The sequence below is a fragment of the Stegostoma tigrinum genome, chromosome 6, assembly GCF_030684315.1.
Source record: "Stegostoma tigrinum isolate sSteTig4 chromosome 6, sSteTig4.hap1, whole genome shotgun sequence".
Classification (NCBI taxonomy): domain Eukaryota; kingdom Metazoa; phylum Chordata; class Chondrichthyes; order Orectolobiformes; family Stegostomatidae; genus Stegostoma; species Stegostoma tigrinum.
In genome coordinates this window covers 25,543,079-25,563,821 of record NC_081359.1, presented here as the reverse complement: position 1 = coordinate 25,563,821, position 20,743 = coordinate 25,543,079, and the positions used below count along the sequence as shown (strand labels likewise).

Genomic DNA, 20,743 nt, shown 5'->3' with positions numbered 1-20,743 from the left:
GATTTAGAATAATCAAGAATTGATTTTAGTACAGAAAACCAGCAAGATTAAAAGCTCTTGGGGCAGCTTTGGAGGACACCTGACTGCAGTCAGAAACAAATTCACCTTGTCCTGTAGAAAGAAATATAGGGCAGTTCAGGAAAAGCACAATTACCTGAATACAAAAGGTGTGTGTTTGAAACTTGCAGGACAAGAGTGTTTGGTTAGAAATCTACAAATTATTAGAAGACTGAGAAAGCCTATTCTTTCATTTTCATCAACAATCATCAAGATGACTTCAGTTTTCCGGATAGAACTAGGAGAAGCAGTTAACTGGAGCCTGAAGTTTTGATATAGAAGGGAATTTCTTTTAATTTGCCTCACTGCAAAGAGCTGATGCTAGGGAATGGATGGAACTTTGTTTTAGTATATGTTTTAAGATCTTGCGAACCGTGCTCTATATTTAAACAGCTTGCTTTTTGTGCAATAGATTTCTTTAATGTTGAAGAAAATTTATAGCCTTGCATGCCTTTATTTCTGTGAATGATTACCATGCTCAATAAAACAAAATCATCAATCTAGATTTCGTTCTGGCCTGTAATCATAACAAAATCACTAAAGAAACAATGGCCACCAGCATTTCAGGTAGTGTATTTCAGGGTACTGAAATTTATTATGTTAAAACAAAATAAAACAAACAGTCTGTTCCCCCACCCTTGGTTCTCTTGCTAGGTGTCATAACTATAAGTATTTAGCCACCTTTGCTAAAATAGCAGTGTTTTATTGGAAATAACCAGCACGTTCTAATTCCAATATATTTTACTGTGCATTTGTTTATTGCTCTACACTTGCTACCTTCAATGTAGCTTCTTTAACAGATGATAAATTCTTTGATCATTAAAATACAAAGGAAAACTACACCAAAAGTCATCTTGACTACTTCATGATTGACCACAATGTGCATTGTCATGGTTTAGACAGCAGAATTGCTAGCCTATTCTCATTGCCACAGTATAAACATATGGCTAGTCCAGTTCTGTTTCTGGTCGATGGTAACCCCTACTATGTTGATAATTGGGAAATCAGCAATGACACTGCCATTAAATGAGGGGTGCTGGTTAGATTTGAGCTTGTTGGAGATGATCAACGCCTGGCACTTGTGTGCTGCTAATGTGATTTGCCATTATCAGCCCAAACCTGAATCTTGTCCAGGTCTCTTACTGTATATGAACACGGGCTTTAGTCTCTCAGGTGTCATGAATATTGCAGCTCAATTTCTGTCAACAAATATCCGAAGATGGAAGGAAGATCCTTTCAACAAATGTGAAGTACATACTTTTCTTTGAAATAAAATGGTTTAAAAGTGTTTGGATTCTAATAGTGATTTCTCACGTTCAAGGCTGGTATACACAGATTTCCAGGCTTTCAGGGAACCAGGGGAATGGGCTAGAAAAAGTGGAGTTGGTACTCGATGATAGAGCAGTCTTGACAGGCCGTATGATCTGTTCCTGCTCCTAGCTCTTGTCTTCTTCTATCATAATATCAGAAGTTAACAGTGGAGGATTTAAATGAGCATGCTGGGATTATTCTAAATGGGACACGTTAATTTGAGGAAGATTTAATTAACTCTATCTCACACCAAAAACAATATTAAATACGCACATGATATATCATAAAAAATTATAGAAGTGTACTTGATGAGTTAAATGATGACACCAATTGTTTTTGGGAAATAAACAAAAATATACTGTATTCATGGAATTATAACTAAAGTGATGAATTTAGTTTAACAACACAAAGTAAAATACTGCGAATTTGTGAAAATCTGAAATAGAAATGGAGAATCTTGGAAGAACTCAGCAGGTTTCACAGTATCTGAGAGTTTAAGCTTTAAGGCAAATATAATTGTTCTTCAGAAGTGATTGCATTGTACCTGAAATAAAATAAATTTTAAAGAGGGACTATGTAGAGCTTTGCAAACCAAACTTAAGCTTGTAAATTAACTGACAGCTGTAATAGTCTGCTGAAGTAAAGGCTTTAACAGAGGTCTCAAGGCAGGCAAAAAATAGTACAGAATCTACAAGAGAAACATATATTTCAGTGTATCATGCAAAATAATAAATGCTGGAGGATGGCATCAGGCTGCCTAAAACACAGACACGTCATATGTACGTCAGGTAGATATAAACTACATACAACATTTGTAATTGTTTAAAAACATATACATTTTTGAGCTTGTCAAAACTTGCTTATTATTTCAAGCAAATATCTTTTAGATTTATTAGCTTCATATTTTTTAAAAAATGCATGATTGAGAAGGATAATTAAAGTGGTTGGGGAGGGGGGCAGGGAGATGTGGGGGAGGAAAAGAATCAGGGGGCCTGTAAACCAGGAAGGAGGACCAGGACTCGTAATGTGTCTCTTGGGCCTAGGCTATGGTCTGCAATTGAGGAGGAAGTGCAAATTCAATGTGATGGATGTTTAATACTGGTTACCAAGCAAGTCAGTTATTTTGTGCCAAATGGTGTTGAGCTGATGTGGGGCTGAACTGCATTTATGTAGTTTGGAACATATCACCTACCACCACCTAATAACATTTCTGATCGCAGGCAAGTATGTAATCTGTTCAGGCTGATGCTCGGATTAAAATTTAATGGGTAAACGAACAGTTTACAAAAAAGTAAAGTTAAAACATTATGATCCAAGCTGATGCCATTACTAGACAAATCAGATTGCAGATTTAAAACTGGTTTGATGGGTTTTTTTTGGTTTTAATATGGTGGTCTTTCACTAAAAAACAAGCACATAGTGCTATTTTTAACCAGAAAAAAGAAGTTCCATTATTCAAAGGAAATTTAGATAAAATACAGTACATCAAGCCAATGACACATAAAACAATTTTAAAGATTTCAAAACACATGGTAAAATATAATCCCAACACCATCCATTTACAATAGCCAATTCCTAGAGCTCCTTTCTCCATTTCATTTATGGATTTGACACTTTTGTTTCATTTAATTCCTGCTCTTGACAGTTTGACAGCCTTTGCCTTAATTAGGCGTGTTTAAACTTTCGGAGCTTCAAATAACCCCTTCAGAGTTCTATCCAAACCTTTCTGGTCTGGAACTTTTAAACTAAACTCTTACACTGAGCTAACCCATTTCTTAATTGTTTCAAACTAACTTCTTTCTCCAGGAGAAAATGTTTCTTGCATCTAGCTTCAACCAGAACAGAAACCAAAAGCTTTACAAGCTATAAATTTGTTACCTAAGGAAAAGTAAAATTTGCTAAGCCAAAAGTTTTCAGTGTTTACCTGTCCAATTGTAAAGATCTCATAATGCAAACAAATTCCCATTATCAATCCAGGAACTCTAAGTCTCTTTCATTTCGGTTATAAAAAAAAGGCTCCATAAAGTCTTAAAAGTTGATCATTAACCATTCCCCTCCCAAAATACACAGACCATAACCCAGAAGTCATTAGTTCAAAATCCAGACTCAAAAATAAATGATATTGACATATACATAAATCACACACACACTGCATCACAAAAATAAGTCTAACCCTCTCTCAATTTTGTAAACAGCAAGTGCTCCTCCCATCTCATCTCAACAAGTTCTTGGAACACCGACTCTCACTTCTCACTTGCTGAAAGACATTAATGAAGCCACACATTCAGGTCAATCTATTCTAAGCTAATTACTGATCTTCACACACACCAAATTTCCTCAGAACACTTTCTGTCAAAGAATAATTGGTCCTGTCTCTAGACACCTAACTCATATCATTCAAAACACTCTTTTTTATAAAAATCCCAAGAGATTACACACAATATTTACACTTACAGGAAAAGGTGATTTAGTAACATGTCAAATACTTTGAATAAACTGCTGGATGGGTTTCAATCTGGGTATAAGGCACTGACCAAGCTACGCACACAAACATTTTGTCAAAGGTGCGTATCTCAGCCCTGATCTGAGGTCAACCAGTCTACAATATATAGCACCTTCAAACTGTAGAAACAGCAAGTAACAATTGACTTTCATTCAGTATTAACAATTCATTGGTACAAATGATTCTATTTTTCTTACATAATTTACCTCTTGTCTTAATTCATCAGCATGGACCTTCTGACAATCTAAATCTCTTCGAAGGAGTGAATTTTGCTTTTCCAACTGTAACAACCTTCTTGCAAGATGAACACTGAAGAAAAAAATGCAATAGCAATCAATGGAGTGAAGCACATGTTTTCATTCAAAGTTATAGAGTCACACATGATTACACTTGTGGCTGCAACTAAGAAATTTGTGTCATGATCCAAGGATGATAGGATTGAAAGGAGTTGAAAGCTACACTTTTCACCAGTATCAGCTTCAGTCTTTCAAATAGCTTGCATTTATTCAGTGATATCAGATTGGACAGCATATCTACCACTGTAGAGAAGATCTTGGAAGGGGTTAAAGGCAAAACACTGTGGATGCTGGAAATTTGAAACAAAACAAAAAATTGCTGGAGAAACTTAGCAGGTCTGATAGCATCTGTGGAGAAAGAGTTAGAATTAACACTTCAAGTCCAGTATGATTCTTCTTGAGAATAGTTCTTCATTATGCAAAGGTGACTTCTACTGGTTGAATTAAGTGTAAGCAATCATTACTGCTGCCTAGTATTTTCAGCTTACAGAAATCAAAGCTACTTAATGAACTGCATGAACCCTTGGTGGGCCATAATGCTTAACACCTCTCTTCCATTTTCTTTGCACTTGTCAGTGTTGCTTTAGGAAGGTTCAACACAACCTTTCAGAATTGCATTACAACATTCATTTGCAATGCACTGACCTGAACATATTTTTCAAATTTCACAAAAATTCACAACTGAAACTTCAATCAGTCTACACCTTTTACAGGAGAAATCAATTTATACAACATTTAAAAAAACATTCTGTTGAATATTGTATTCAAATGAATATTCCCAGTGATGAAATTTCTGCTCAGTGTACCATATCAAACCACACGTATCATTTTGTAAATATGTCAATTACTGAATAGCAGACTTTGTAAACACATAATATGAAAAAAACCACACCTTTACAAGTAGAATTGCATTTCCAACCGTTAAGAATAGGCATTCTGATTAGCTGAAAATCAAATTCCATAAGTAATTCAATATTGCTAAATCTTACTGTTGAAAGTGAATCTGAAAATAAATCATTAAGTTATGGCCATACATTAGAAAATCTGTCACTGAATTAGCATGTAAAGGCAACAATTTGAATGACATGCTGTTGACAATATGGAAAGTCATGTTTAGTTCAGTGTTGCATTTGCATTTTGCTTAAAAGGCAGGAAAAGACCTGCTAAAGAGCAAAACGATATTTTGCAAGGCTACAAATATTCACCAAATCATCATACATGGAGTAATCCATTAATTTTATTTCAGTAACTACAGAAATGATTTCTGAAAAGCGTATGTAATCTGAAGAAAGGATCTAATGTGTGTAAAGAACTTTCAAAATTATCCTTCCATATCCTTGTGGAAATTAATTCAGAAAAATATGTATGATTAATCATTAGTACATAATACTTATACGGCAAGTTAGAATACTGACTAAGTGCCTTTCTCTGAAAGGAGTTAAATTCCATCAGATGTGGTCATTACAAGTACTACATGCAAAGGCAGCAGTGAGAGGACTGTTAGTTTCATATGTCTTTTCCGCCAACAAGATTGGTCTTCAGCTGTCTTATGCTTTATTATTTAGAAAATAAGGGAAGCATGAAATCACAAAATATATTCAGCAAACTTTGTTTTGGAGGAGGAAGGATTAAGAACTATTGTCTTCATCGCTCAGAAGTGGTGTGATGGCGTATTTGGTGATTCTGTAATATATGTCTCCAAATGCAAAAATATACTAATGTCATCTTTTTCATGTTGCAGGTGCCCTTCTAATAAAATTGACCATTTTAGATAATACAGTTGCCATCACTTTCTAACAATATCAATGTGCCGATCATGAAATACTGACTTTATAAAATAATTTGTCACCATGCTAAATGGGGCAGACTTTGAACAGGTCTAGTACCTCAAGATTGAGCATCCACGAGGCACTGTGGGCCATCAGCAGCAGCAAAATCATACTCAAACAAAATCTACAGCCTCATGACCTGGCAATATCTCCTACTCTATCAATACCATTAAGCCAGGGGACCAAGCCTGGCTGAATGAAGAGTGCAGGAGAACATGTCAGGAGCAGCACTAAACATACTTAAAAATGAAGTGTCAACCTGGTGAAGTTAGAAGATAGGATTACCTGCATGCCAAACAGCATAAGCAGCAAGTGATGGACAGAGCTAAGCGTCTCCATAACCAACAGATCAGATCTGAATTCTACAGTTCCTGCCACATACACGGTAGTGGACAACCAAAACAATTCACTGGAGGTGGAGGCTTCACAAGCCTGGAAGACTCAATATTGACTTCTCCAATTTCAAATAACCTTCTCACCCATCCTCCGGCTCCCTTTCCAGCCCCACTTCCTCCCTTTCATTCCACTTTCTGACCCTGCCTTCCAGCCACAAACCGAATTTATCCCTTCCATTGACCAACCAGGTCGTATGTACTACCAGTGTCCACCCATCACCACCATTCTACTTCCACCCCTACCCCTCCTCTCTTAATCAGCAGCTCCTCCTTCCCCCACATCCAGTCTTGAAGGAGGATAATACTCAAAACATTCACTGCTCCTTTCTTCCAGATACTGCCTGGTTTGCTGTGTCCTTCCAGCATGCTGTTGCTCTACCTTCACAAATATCTCCATCCTCAATATAGGAGAGCCCAGCACATCAACACAAAATATAAGGCTGAAACATTCGCAACCACCTCCAGCTAACAGTGGTGCCTGAATGATCCATTTAGCCCCTTCCACAAGTCTCCAGCATCACAGATGCCAGTCTTCAGCCAAGTTGATTCACTCCATGCGATTTCAAGAAATGGCTGTAGGCACTGGATACCGCAAGGGCTATAGGTCCAAACAGCATTCCGGAAATATTACTGAAGACCTGTGTGCTAGAACTTGCCAGACCCCTAGCTACTGCTCTAGTACAGCTTCAACGTCGATATCTACCCAACAATCTGGAAAATTGCCCAGATATGTCCTGTGCACAAAAAGCAGGATGAGTCTAACCCAGTAAACTACTGCCCCATCAGGTGACTCAATCATCAATAAAATTATGGAAGGTGCCATCGACAGTGCTATCAAGCAAAGCCTGCTCACTGATGCCCAGTTTGGATTCTGACAGGGCCACTCAGTTCCTGACTGTCCTTCATATCAAGGTTGCATCTGATTAAGCTTGGTGTAATGAGAATCAGTGGGGACAGTCTCTGATGGCTGTACTCACATCTGGCACATAGGAAAATAATTGTAGTTGGTGGATGTCAGTATTGCAGCTAGAGGACATCTCTGCAGGAATTTTTCAGGGCAGTACCCGAGAAACAACCACCTTCAACTGCTTCATCAATGATCTTCGTTCCATCGAAAGGTTAAAAGCAGGGATGTTTGCTGATGATTGCATGATGTTCAGCACAATGCCCAACAATGTAGATACTAGAGCAATCAATACCTGAATGCAACAAGATGTGGACAATATCCAGGCTTGGGTTAAAAAGTGGGACAGAATCATAGAGAACAGAAACAACTCCTTTGGTGCCGATCATAATCCCAAACTAAACTAATTCCACCTGCATGCACTTGGTCCAAATATTTCTTATTCATTTATTACCCAAATGTCCTTTAAACGTTGTAACCGTATCTGCATCCACCACGTACCCTGGAAGTTCATTCTATACATGAACCACTGTGTTTAAAAAAAAATTGTCCCTTGTGTCTTTTTTAAAATTTTGCACTGCACAACTGCCAGGCAATGACTATCCCTTCCAGCCACCAACCAGAGACAATCTAATCACCACCCCATGACATTCAATGGCATTACCATCATTGAATCCCCCACAATCAACATCCTGGGGGGTTACCATTGACTTGCAAGTTAACTGATCTAGCCATATAAATATAGGGGCTACGAGAGCAGCACAGAGGCTAGTAGTCCTGCAGCAGGTAACTCATTTCTTGGCTCCCTAAAGTTGGTTCACCACCTACAAAGTAGAACTCAGGCAAGTAATTGAGAACTCTCCACTTGCTTGGATGTGTCCAGCTTCAGTAATACTCAAGAAACTTGACACCATCCAGGACAAAGTTGTATGTTTGACTGGCGCCACATCCACATCTATTCAGTCACTCAAGCATCCATGCTCAGCAGCAGCAGAGTGCACTATCTACAAGATGCACAAAAGAAATTTGTAAAACATCCTTAGATAGCTCCTTCCAAATCCACAAATACTTCCATCTGACAGGACAAGCACAGACAATACATGGGAATACCATCAACTGCAAGGTACCCTCCAAGCCACTCACCATTCCATCTTAGAAACATCACCATTACTTCACTATTGCTGGGTCAAAATCTTGACAATTTCCTCCCTAACAGCTTTGTGGGTCTACCAGCAGTACATGGATTGTAACAGTTCAATAAAGCAGCTCAAAACCACCTTGTTAAGGGCAACTAGGGCAAGGGCAAGGGCAATCAATGCTAGCCCAGCCAATGATGCCCATGCCTCTCGACTGAATATAAAAGCAGAGACAAAAATAGAAGCTGCTGGAAAAGCTCAGCAAGTCTGACACCATCTGTGGAGAAATAGGTCATTTACAGAAAGAAGAGTCCAGCATAAGGATATAGTCGAAACAGTAAATTCAAGGATTGGAAATATATAATGTGTGCACTTTGCCAGCATTTTCTATCAAATTCAAATTCTCCAACTTGAAAGACCTTGCCAGTAGGAGAATTTGTGTCATCAGGGATGATTATGATCTATTGCAATTAAACATGAAGAAACACAAGCCTAGAAATAGAAACAAAAGTAACATAAATAGAGCTAGACGTTTTAGACCTTTTTTGTTCAAGATTACCAGCCTCGTTATTGCCAGATGAGTTTGAGAAAATGGGGAAAAAGCAGAGGTGAGCATGCAAGGCTGGCATGTGTGTTGCGTAGCTGAAAATGTGGTGGTATTGATACAAATAAATTGCTGGAATTATTAAGGAGAAGCACTGCTGTCATTACTTTTCTCCTAAAGGAAACAAATCCATGAACTCGTTTGTTGTTGCAGCCTCATGCTCCATCTCTATTCTCTCTATAATGTAATAAAACTGAAAGAACCGTGGACGCTGTAAATCAGGAACAAAAACAAAGTTGCTGGAAAAGCTCAGCAGGTCTGGCAGCATCTGTGAAGGAAGAAGCAGAGTTAACGTTTCTGATCCGGTGACTCTTGCTCAGAACTGATGGTAGAGAAAATGTCAGTTTATATGCAAAAAAAAGGGAAGGGTGTCGGGTAAGGAATAAACAATTGGATTGAGCCTGCCCTATGAAGAAAGGCTAAGGGACTTGGGTCTGTTCTCATTGGAGAGAAGGAGGCTAAGAGGAGATTTAATAGAGACATACAAGATGATCAGAGGATTAGCTAGGGTGGACAGTGAGAGTCTTTTTCTGAGGATGATGACTTCACCTTGTACAAGGGGTAATAGCTACAAATTGAGGGGTGATAGATTTAAGACAGATGTCAGAGGCGGGTTCTTTACTCAGAGAATGGTAAGGGCGTGGAACGCCCTGCCTGCCAATGTAGTTTACTCGGCCATATTAGGGGCATTTAAACAGTCCTTGGACAAGCTTATGGATGATGATGGGATAGTGTAGGGGAAGGGGCTTAGATTAGTTCACAGGTTGGCAAAACATCGAGGGCCGAAGGGCCTGTTCTGCGCTGTATTGTTCTATAAAGTAAAGAGATGCCGGTCTTGTTGTCATCAAAGGGATAGGGGAGTTTGTTTGCTTGTGTAGTGGATGCCAAAGTAGTCTTCAGGAATCAATTCGACCCCTCCCCAGCAAGTGCAGCTCAAATGCAACCTGCCGTTTTGGTGATTTATTCTACTCCAATGAAAAGGAAAGGGGAAAAAAACAGAGAGCATGACAAAGTAAGCTTGCAAATGTGTGTTAAAAGGAAAGAAGCAACACATCAAATACAGAAACATATGGGTGATATAATCATCAACAAAGACGTCAGAAACATGGAAAGCCTGAGCCCATAATCTCACACTTACATTACAAAATTAAGAGAATTTATTGAAAATGGAACAATATTCAAAGGCCTATCAGTGCTCCTGTTGGTTGGTTGGGAAACGTGTTCACATTTGAAAAAGCTTGGCAATTCTTACACATTCCACCAATAACAGGATGATGTTATCCACCATAACAATGCAAACTGGAGTCAGTTGCTCAGACCAAGGAGAAATTAAGGATGGATGATGTCAATAAGTGATTACATTTTAAGAGCCAACATTTCTGTGTAAATTTCAATAATTTCCTCCTTATTACAGCTCCTCCTACATATAGAAGTACCAGTTTGTAAGACTGTGATTGTTGGTTAAAAGTTATCTTCTGGTTTTATCTCAGCCAAGGCCGGATATGTTCTTGTGAAACATGAGGAATTTCCAACTGCATGCTGAGATTGCTTGTCAAGCCAAGATTCTTCCCCAAATCTTTCTCAATTTTCTATTTTGTATTAGTAAACAAAAAAGTCTTGCTTTTAAAATAAACATTAGCTTTATTAGATTAACTGGTATTAAAGTACTCAAATCTTCCAACCAAAACTCAACTTGAGGCTTGGTTATATGTAGATGAATTTAGATTTGCCTTCTTTCACAACTTAGTTTTAATGCTCTTTGTAAAAACAATTAAAACTGGTAGTTATTGCCAATAATCTTAAATACTGTCTGGATATTTAAGATTCTTCCTTGTAAAAGCTTATGCACAATACCAACACAAAATTAAAGTGAACAGATGCTGTAAAAACACATAGCAACATCATTTTGCCATTTACTTGTTCTTAGTGGTAACAAGCTAATGATTAGAATTGAATGCAAATTTATCACTTAAATGCAAGAAGTGGTCAAATCTAGTGAAGTTTCAAGTCAAGATTCATTTCAAATGAGCTGCTTGTTTTGAATTTAGTTTGACAGAAGATTCCTAGTGCTTTTACTGTCTGCATTTCTCAAACATTTAAAAAAATACATTGATCTTATCACTGGAGCAGAACTGAAGGCTAAGAATGGAATCTCAGAAATGTTTGAGAAGGACTAGCTCGGTAATGAAGACCTAGTCTGTTAAAACATTTACAATGTCTGCCCATTGTGATGTTAAAATATCTTGTTGAAAGAAACTGACTGCATAATAAAAACATGGAAAAATGATGGAAAAGCATCCAAAATCCAATACTGATAGATGCCTATTCTAGAAATGTACGTGTTAATTACATTTAAATCACTGATTTCTACTGAATTTAAGAGGTATTTCATTAGCACATCTGTTAACAAATATTTTTGAACAGTGTGTAGTCTAAATTAAACATTTCAATTTTGAATAGTTAAAGCAGGAATGTCTTCATTGAAGTGGGAAACAAGCCAGTAAATCTGTGGGATTAGGACAGGCAAGGACAAATGCCTGATCTTCTGCATCCCCACCCATTTTAATATCACTTCAGTTTACCATTGGAAGTGACTGATGTATTAAATGCCCAGCAATGTGTGGGTGTGAATAAAATAATGAATTTCAATGTGGGAAGTATTTCCCATTGTTTGCACTACAAGGATGAATACAAGAGATATTTACATGCCCCTGCTACCCAGCACACAGGTCTTAAAAATTATTGTAAAATTTATATGAGTGGCATAGAGGTCACTGCTAATGCAACAATGAAGCAGGGTTTTCAGGGTACTTTATAAATGCCAAGTGTTCTGCATTCACACTGAATAAGGGTGAAGACAATCATGAAGCTTCACCAAAAGGAGAGGAAAATAAGTTAACTTACATTCATAACTGTCCACATTATGATGGATGCATTGAAAAGATCTGTATTTGGCAGGAATGTAGACACAAAGAACACAAATGTATGTGTCATACAAAAAGATTCTTGTAGGATGAAAGCGACTCTAAACTGATGTTTGGTTCTATGATTCTATGAGTGACATCAACTAATGAACAAAAAAAAAGTCGCCTCTGATGCATCGCTACTGATTCAATAATAAGCTTGTCATTTGTAGACTGAGTAGGCGCTTGAATTTTTTAAATATAATTTCCTATCTTTTACTCCTTATGGATTGGTGTTTCATGACACTGGATTGACTTTTTCTCTACAGGTTTTTAACAAGTTGTGACCTTTGCAAATTGCAGCTCATGAATTTATTTGGTCCACATAGTCCATGAAGTTGAACCTTCAGAGACAAAGAAAACCGCTTACTCACCATCTTAAATATATTACAGTTGCCTGCTCTGGCCCCATATTTTGCTTGTAGCTTGTCTGCAGATTACAGGCCATTTTATCAGGCAACCAATTCAAACAAACCCACTGGTTCATCAATGCCATTTATGGATGAAGACTACAATCCTTGCCTGCCTGGCTCGATGCAACTCCAGACCCATAGCAATGTAGCTGACCCTTAACTGGCCTCTGAAATCGTTGTGCAAGTTATTCAGTTGTTTCAACCAATAGAAAGTCTCTGGAAAGAAATGAAATCGACAGACCACCTGGTATTGACTAAGGCATCAGAACGACTAATACACCTCTGTCAGCTTTGCAAAGTCCTCCTTACTAGCATCTGGGAGCTAATGCCAAAATTAGAAGAGCTGTCTCACAGACTAGGCAAGCACAGCCTTAAGGAACTTATAGAATTATAGCTTATACATGACATCTTAGAGAACACCACTACCACCTCTGGGTACATCCTGTCCCACCACTGGTTAGATCTGGCAGAGTTGGCAACACAGTGGTATACAGCTGAGCTGCCTATGACTCCTTAAACTGACTCTGGATACTATGAGATCACATTAGATCAAACATGGGCAAGGAAATCTCCTGCTGATTAGTGCACGAACTATCAACAGTAGCCAAATTGCATTCCAACACAATCAGCGAACTCACAGCCTGATATGCCCCTATTTAACCATCAACATCAATTCCATAATTGAACTAATACTTCTTGGTTCAATGAAGCATGCAGGACGGCATGCCAGGAACAACATCAGATATATCTAAAAATGAGGCGTCAGCCTGATGAAGCTGCAAAACTACTTGTGTACCAAATGGCATAAGCAGTATGTGACAGACAGGGCTAAACAATTCCAGATCTAAAAGACCTAAGCTCTGCAGTCCTGCCACATAACAAGATGAATGGTGGTGTGCAATTAAACAACTCATCGAGCAAGAGGCTCCACAAACATCCCATCCTTAGTAATGCGGGGGGGGGGGGGGGCCTAATGAATCAATGCAAAAGACAAGGCTGAACATTTGCGACGATCTTCAGCCGGAAGTGCCAAGTGGATGATCCATCACGGCCTCCTCTAGATGTCCCCTGTCTCAAAGCATTTAGCCAATTTAATTCACTCCACGTGATATCAAGAAATGATTGGTTATACTGGATACTGCAAAGGCTACTGACCCTTGATTTTCAGCAATAGTACTGAAGATGCATACTCCAGAACCAAGCATGCCTTTAGCCAAACTGTTCCAACACAGCTGGCAGTTACCCAGCAATATGGAAAATTACTCAGGTATGACCTGCACACAAAAAGACAGGGCAAATCCAATTAGGGCATTTACTGGCCAATTTTTAAATTCTTGAACATCATCACCAATGGTATTAAGCAATGCTTAGCAATAACCTGCACATTGATGCTAAATTTAGGTTCTAACGGGATCACTCAGTTCCTGACCTCATTATAATCTAGTTCAAACATGGGAAAAAAAAAGAGATAAGGGGAGAATGACTGCCTTTAACATCAAAGCTGTCTTTGACCAAGTGTGGCATCAAGTAGCCCTAGTAAAATAGGAGTCAACAGGAATTGGGGGAAAAGGTCTCTGCTGGTTAGAATCATACCTGGTACAGAGAAAGATGATTGTGATTGTTCGAGGTCAAACATCTTGGTTCCAGGAGTTCCTCAGTGAAGTCTCCTAAGCTCAACCAACTTCAGGTTCTTTCTTCAATGACCATTCTTCCATCACAGAGTCAGAAATGGTGATGTTTGCTGATGTTGCACCATATTCTGCACTATGTGGAAATCCTCAGATACTGCACCAGTCTGTCCATATGCAGCAAGATATAGACAATGCCAGTTTTGGGCTGTCACTTGGTAAGTAACATTCATGCCACACAAGTGTCAAGTGTCAAGCTGTGCTCCTGAGATGCTGCTTGGCCTGCTGTGTTCGTCCAGCCTCACATTTTATTATCTTTGAATCTCCAGCATCTGCAGTTCCCATTATCTCTGTCAAGCAATGACTGCCTCCAATAAGTCAGAACCTAACCATTGACCCTTGACATTCGATAGCATTACCAACATGCTGGGTAAATACTGACAAGAACCTGAATTGGATTAGCCATATAGATACTGTGGCTACAAGAGCAGATCAGAGGCTAGAGATCTTAAGATGAGTAACATATCTCTGACTCCCGAAAGCTTGTCCACTATCTACAAGGCACAAGTCAGGAACGTGATGGAATACGTCCCACTTGCCTATTTCAGTGCAACTCCAACAACGCTCAAGAGCCTTGAAAGTGCCCAGGACGAAGCAGTCTGCTTGTGTGACTTCACATCCACAAACACTCATCCTGTGATCGCTGTTGCTGAGAAGCAGCAGCATCTACAAAATGTAAGATGCATTAAAGAAATTTACTTCGGCTTCTTTGACAGTGTATTAATGACCACTACCATCTAGGTCAAGGGCAGTAGATATGGGAATATACCACTGAGTTCCCATCGAAGCTACTGACTATCCTGACATGGAAATACATTGTCATTCCTTCAATGTTGTTGAGTTAAAACCCTTGAACACCATCCCCTGTGGCATTGTGGGTGTACCTTCATCACATAGACTGCTGTGGTTCAGAAGGCAGCTCACCAGTACCTTCTCTAGGGCAAGTAGGCCCTGCCAGCTCTACCCATATCCCATGAATGAATTTTTAAAAAGTCATGTGGGGTTTTCCTGCAAGCAAGTTCAGTTCAATCACTGTTTGAATTGACTGAGTATATCCCACTTGAGTGTTCATCACAGCACAGCTGGTTAAAACTGAAGTGTTTTGAAAATATGGGCCACATTATGAAATTATACTGTGGTACACCATCCCTCTGTTATTCAGTTATCAAGATTTTAATGCAGCTAATTATGTAACTTTAGGGCATGAAGACTTAGATTTATGTATTCAGTTTTAAGATTAAAGATATATTTTAAAATGGTAATTGTCTCAGAAAGTTCGGCATACACGACAAAAGATTTTTGTCATGGAAATTTGCTTCAAAAATCTCTTTAAAAAATGAATTCTACTAATGTTTGCTAATTCAGACGCAATTAGTCAAATGGAAAACGAACAAAGGAAGTTCATGTTGATTTCTCACCTCTGCTTAAGGCGTCGTTTTGCTGTTGTGGGAACATTAGCACCATAGCCATAAGAGAAAAGAACCCGTTCTGCATCATCCTCATTTTCCACTACAGAAAAGCAATGAAATTAATTTACATATAAGCTGATTGATTTTGAAAAATCAAAATACGCTTGATTAATCAGTTGACTAAAGAGGTCTGCTTGAAAAGTTAGTAATGCAAATGTACAGCCTTTTGGATCATTCAATATGCTTTTATCTATCCTTAAATTCTAGCTCTGAACTATAGGTGGAAAACTGTATTTTACCCCTATTTTACTGGTAGGTATTTAAATTTTGGAAACCTCTGATGATCTTGCATGTCCAGTGAAATACTGGGTTTGTATGCATTAGAATTTGAAGGTATACAACGGTACATGGTACAAATGCACAGTAACGTGCGAAAGTGATTCACAAACCAGGCAGTTATGATCCGAGTGAGCTAATCATATTGAGAACTGTTTTTGGAGGACCATTCTCATATTTAGTGAACTAGGTGCATAAAATTTATGTGTGTTGCTTCATTAATTCAAACAGGAAGCTGGATTAAACATTCTGTCCCCGAGGTAGGCTCGTCATCTAATAAGATCATGGCTATTTCATTGCGATGCAAAATCTATATTCCTGCCTATCCATGATGACTTTTTACTCTCTTGCAGACCAAGAATCTATCTACCACTGCCTTAAAAATATTCAAAGGATCTGCTGCCACTGCCTTTCTAGGAAGGGAGTTCTTCAGACTCATGATCCCCTGTGAAAAAAGTAAAAATTCCTCACATCTCCATCCTAAATAAATGACATCTCCATCCTAAATAAATATTTTTAAAACGTGACCCCTAGTTCTAGATTCTCCCTTAAGAGGGAATATCCGGTCAAGTCACCTCGGGATCATTTATATGGCATTCAAGTTGTATCTTATTCTTCTGACCACCAGTGGACACAGGCCTAGCCTGTGCTGCCTTTCCTCCTAAGATGGGTCTGGGTGTGGTGCTCTGATGGTCGGTGCAAATTTGGTGGGCCAAAGGACCTGCTTCTACATTGTAGGGATTCTATGAAATAAAACAACTTAGGTAATCCTGCACCAGTTCTGAGGAAGGGTCACTTGACCCAAACATTTACTCTGATTTGTCTCCACAGATGCTGCCAGCCCTGCCGGGCTTTTCTAGCAACATCTATTTTAACCTGGCTATTAGCTGGATAAACCTTCTCTGAACTGATTCCAATGAAATCACATTCATCTTTAAATAAGATGACCAATCTGTATGCAGTACTCCAGATGTGGTCTCACCAGCTCTCTTACATAACTGAAACACAAGGTTTCTATTTTTGCATTCAATTCCCCTTGCATTAATTCATCATTTTCCACTAGCTTTCCTATTTACTTGTGGTACCTGCATATCAACCTTTTGCAATTTAGGTACAAGACACCCAGATTTCTCTGTATCGCAACACTCTGCAATCTCTTACCATTTAGATAATATGCTTCTTTTTTACTCTTCCTGCTAAAATTGACAATTTCGCGTTTTCCCACATTATACATTCATTTACCAGAACTGAAGAAGAGTCGCTGCACTCGAAATGTTGACTCTGCTTTCTCCCGACAGGTATGCCAGACCTGCTGAGTTTTGCCAGCAATTTCGGTTTTTGCTTTGGATCTCAAGCGCCTGCAGTTCTTTGTTTTATTTCAGTACACGTACTTGTTCCTCAAAAGAACTCCAGTAGATTGGTTAACCAATGAATTTGTTTTCATAAAACAAGGTTCATATTGCCCGATTATCCTCAACTTATATAAGCACCCTGCTACAACTTCTTCAACGATAGCTTCTACCATTTTCGTTATTATAGATGCTACGTTAATTGGACTCTAATTTCCTGTGTCTTTTCTCTTGCTTTTAGAATGTGGGAGTTACATTCTCTATCTTCCAATCTAATGGGCCCTTCTCTGAATCTAGGGAGTCTTGGAAAATTACAACCATGCATCAATTATTATCATTAGTTACTTCTTTTAAGAATCTAGTATGAAGCTTATTAGATGCAGGCACCTGTTTGCCTAAAGCTTTCACAATTTACTGAGTGCCACTCAGTAACAATGGTGTACGATGGCTGCATTATGCAATATTTACTAAATATACAGCAAGTAACCAAAACTTGTTCAGCGTCCTAATCAGCAATCTCCACCACCTAGGAAGCCAAGGAAAACAGATGGATGGTAACACCATTAAGTTGCACTTCAAGTATCATCCCACCTTGAATGCATAATTGCCATTCCTTCATTTTTGCTCAGATAAAATCCTACAACTCAAAACCTAACAACTCTGTGGGCTGCAGTAGATCAAAATGGCTCACTACTATCTTCTGGAGGTCAATCGGATAGGTCATGAAGTGTTAACTTTGCCAGCAAAGTTCATAACATGACAGTGAATTAAAAAAAAAGGAAATACATAGGAATCTGCTAACAAGACCCTTCTCTAGGCCCAAAAACGTCAGCTTTTGTGCTCCTGAGATGCTGCTTGGCCTGCTGTGTTCATCCAGCTTCACACTTTGTTATCTTGGGTTCTCCAGCATCTACAGTTCCCATTATCTCAGAACCTGCTGACAACTTGTTTCTTCAAGCTTTTATTATCTGAACTCTGCCCAATACTTCAAATGTCAAAAATGTGGTTTAAGCATGCAAACACGCCAGGCAACAAGTTCACTCCTACAACCCTAAACTATGTTTTGGTTTCCAAACTGGTTTACCATATTACAGCTGTATCCTGTGGTATCATCTCATAATAAATACAATGTGGGAAATGCCCTCTGTGCATTTGGCGCAAAATCGTAAGAATGTCCTTTACAAACATGTTTACAAATTTGCTACACAGCACAGCAAAGAAATCTCTAGACAATCCAAACTATTATATAGAACCATAGAGATATACAGCACAGAAACATACCCTTTGGTCCAACGTGTCTGCACCGATCAGACAACTCAAATTGGCGCAGTCCCATCAGCCAGCATTTGGCCCATATCCCTCCAAGCCCTTCCTCTTCCCGTACCCATCCACATTGTGCTATAATAGAGCTACATTTACAGGAGTTCATCTACCTTTATGTGTTTTAAGATCTTCAGCACCTCCACTTCTGTTATATGGACAAATTTTAAAACATCACTATTTATTTTCCCAAGTTCCAAGCTTGCATGTCCTTCTCCACAGTAAATATTGATACGAAATATTGGTTTATTATCTCATCCTTCTGGGGTTACCACATATAGGTGGCTTCGTTGATCTTTAAGGGGCCCTGTTCTCTTCCCAGTTACTCTTTTGTTCTGGATGTATTTGTATAATCTCTTTGGATTCTCCCTAACCCAATTTGCCAAAGCTGTCTGATGTCCCCTTCTTGCCCTCGTGATTTCCATCTTAAGTATACTCCTACTACCTTTATACTCCTGTAGGGATTCATTGGATCCCTGCTGTCTATACCTGACATATGCCTCCTTTTTCTTGACCCGAGCCTCAATTTTTCTAGTCATCCAGCAGTGCCTACACCTACCAGCTTTACTCTTTGTACAAACATGAACATACTGTCTCTGAACTCTTGTCATCTCACTTTTGAAGGCCTCCCACTTTGCAACCATCCTTTTACCTACCAACAGCCTCCCCAATCAACATTTGAAAGTTTCTGCCTGATACTGTCAAAATAGACCGTACTTCAATTTAGAGCTATAACTTTTAGATCAGGTCTTTCTCTTTCCATATCTATTTTAAAACTCAAAATTATGATTTCTTGCCTAAAAGTGCTCCCCCACTGACAGCTCAGTCACTTGCCCTGCCTAATTTCCGAAGACAAGGTCAAGTTTTACGACTTTTCTAATATGTATATTCACATACTAAATATGAAAACTTACCTGAACACACTTGTCAAATTCCCCTTCATCCAAGCCCTTAATACAATGGCAGTCCCTGTTTATGTCTGGAAAATTAAAATCCCCTGCCATGACAACTCTTATTCTTCTTACAGATAACTGGGATCTCCTTATATATTTGCTTCTCAAGTTTCTGCTAACGACTGGGGGGGACTATAGTACAATCCTACTAACCTAATCATCCCTTTCTTATTTCTCAGGTGCACTTATATTATATGGATGTTCTCCGGAATATCCTCTAAGTACAACCATAATGTTATCCTTAACCAAAAATGCCACTCCTCCCCTTCTTTTCTTCCGATAGGATCTATACACCAGAACGTCAAGGTCCCAGTCCCGCCGCTTCTTGAGCCATGCTTCTATAAGAGCTGTCACCAACCATGCTCTAAGTTCATCTGCCTTATCTGTCAGGCTGTTGCATTGGAATAAATTCAGTTTAATTTATCAATCTTACTTTGTTTTCTGCTATGCTCTTGCCTGCCTTGACTATTTAATTTGCTCCCCTTATTTACGTACCAGCCACAGTCATCTCTGTCCTCACTATCACTTTGGGTCGCTATGCCATTGCTAACACTGTGCATGATAACCTTCTGCTGGTCACTCTCCCTTTTCAGAATATTCTGCACCTGCTCCTATACATCCTTGACAGTGGCACCAGGGAGGGAGCACATCATTCTAGTGCTTTGCTGACGGCTACAGGAACTTGTGTCTGTGTCTCTGACTGGGGAGTCTCCTCTCGCAATCAGTCAGTCACTTGGAACTTGATATATCCCTCTTTACAAAACAACCAATCAGGGTTTAAAAAACCTGGCTCTCAGCACAACACTCCCAAGAGATGATCACCCCCTTCATTTTCCAAAATAGCATACTTATTTGAGATTAGGATAGCCACAAGAGACTCCTGCACTACCTCCCTACATCTCCTACCTTTCCTATAAGTAACCCACTTTGCTGAGTATATCTGTGACTTCTCTGCCTTCCTGAAACTGCCATCCACCACATCCAGTGGATTGTGTAAATTCCTCACTGCCTCTAACTGGCACTGTAATCAATCTATGCGATCTGATCGGATTCACATCCAAACACACTTCCTGAAGATAGTCTCCAGCAATACAAAATGTTCCCTGATCTCCCACATTCATTAGGAAGAGCGCATCACTTTACTAAAAGCCATCTCTGCCCCTTGAATAATTTACAGTCCCAGAAAATATCTAAAAAACTCAACAGCACTTTGCTCAGAAACTCTGTTAGCACAGACTTACTGCTCAAAACACTACTCTGGGATAACTTATTATTTA

At 39.0% G+C, this 20,743-nt stretch overlaps 1 protein-coding gene across 2 annotated transcripts in view; it reads right to left on the bottom strand.

Annotated features, from left to right (window-relative positions):
* pibf1 (progesterone immunomodulatory binding factor 1) overlaps window positions 1–20,743 on the bottom strand; it is a 117,815-nt gene that overhangs the window by 26,869 nt on the left and 70,203 nt on the right. For both annotated transcript variants that reach the window (XM_059646488.1, XM_059646489.1), the window contains exons 13-14: window positions 15,518–15,608; window positions 4,078–4,180 (exon numbers count right to left, since the gene is read on the bottom strand). In XM_059646488.1, coding sequence (XP_059502471.1) covers window positions 4,078–4,180; window positions 15,518–15,608 — 194 coding nt within the window. The remainder of the gene's footprint in view (window positions 1–4,077; window positions 4,181–15,517; window positions 15,609–20,743) is intronic.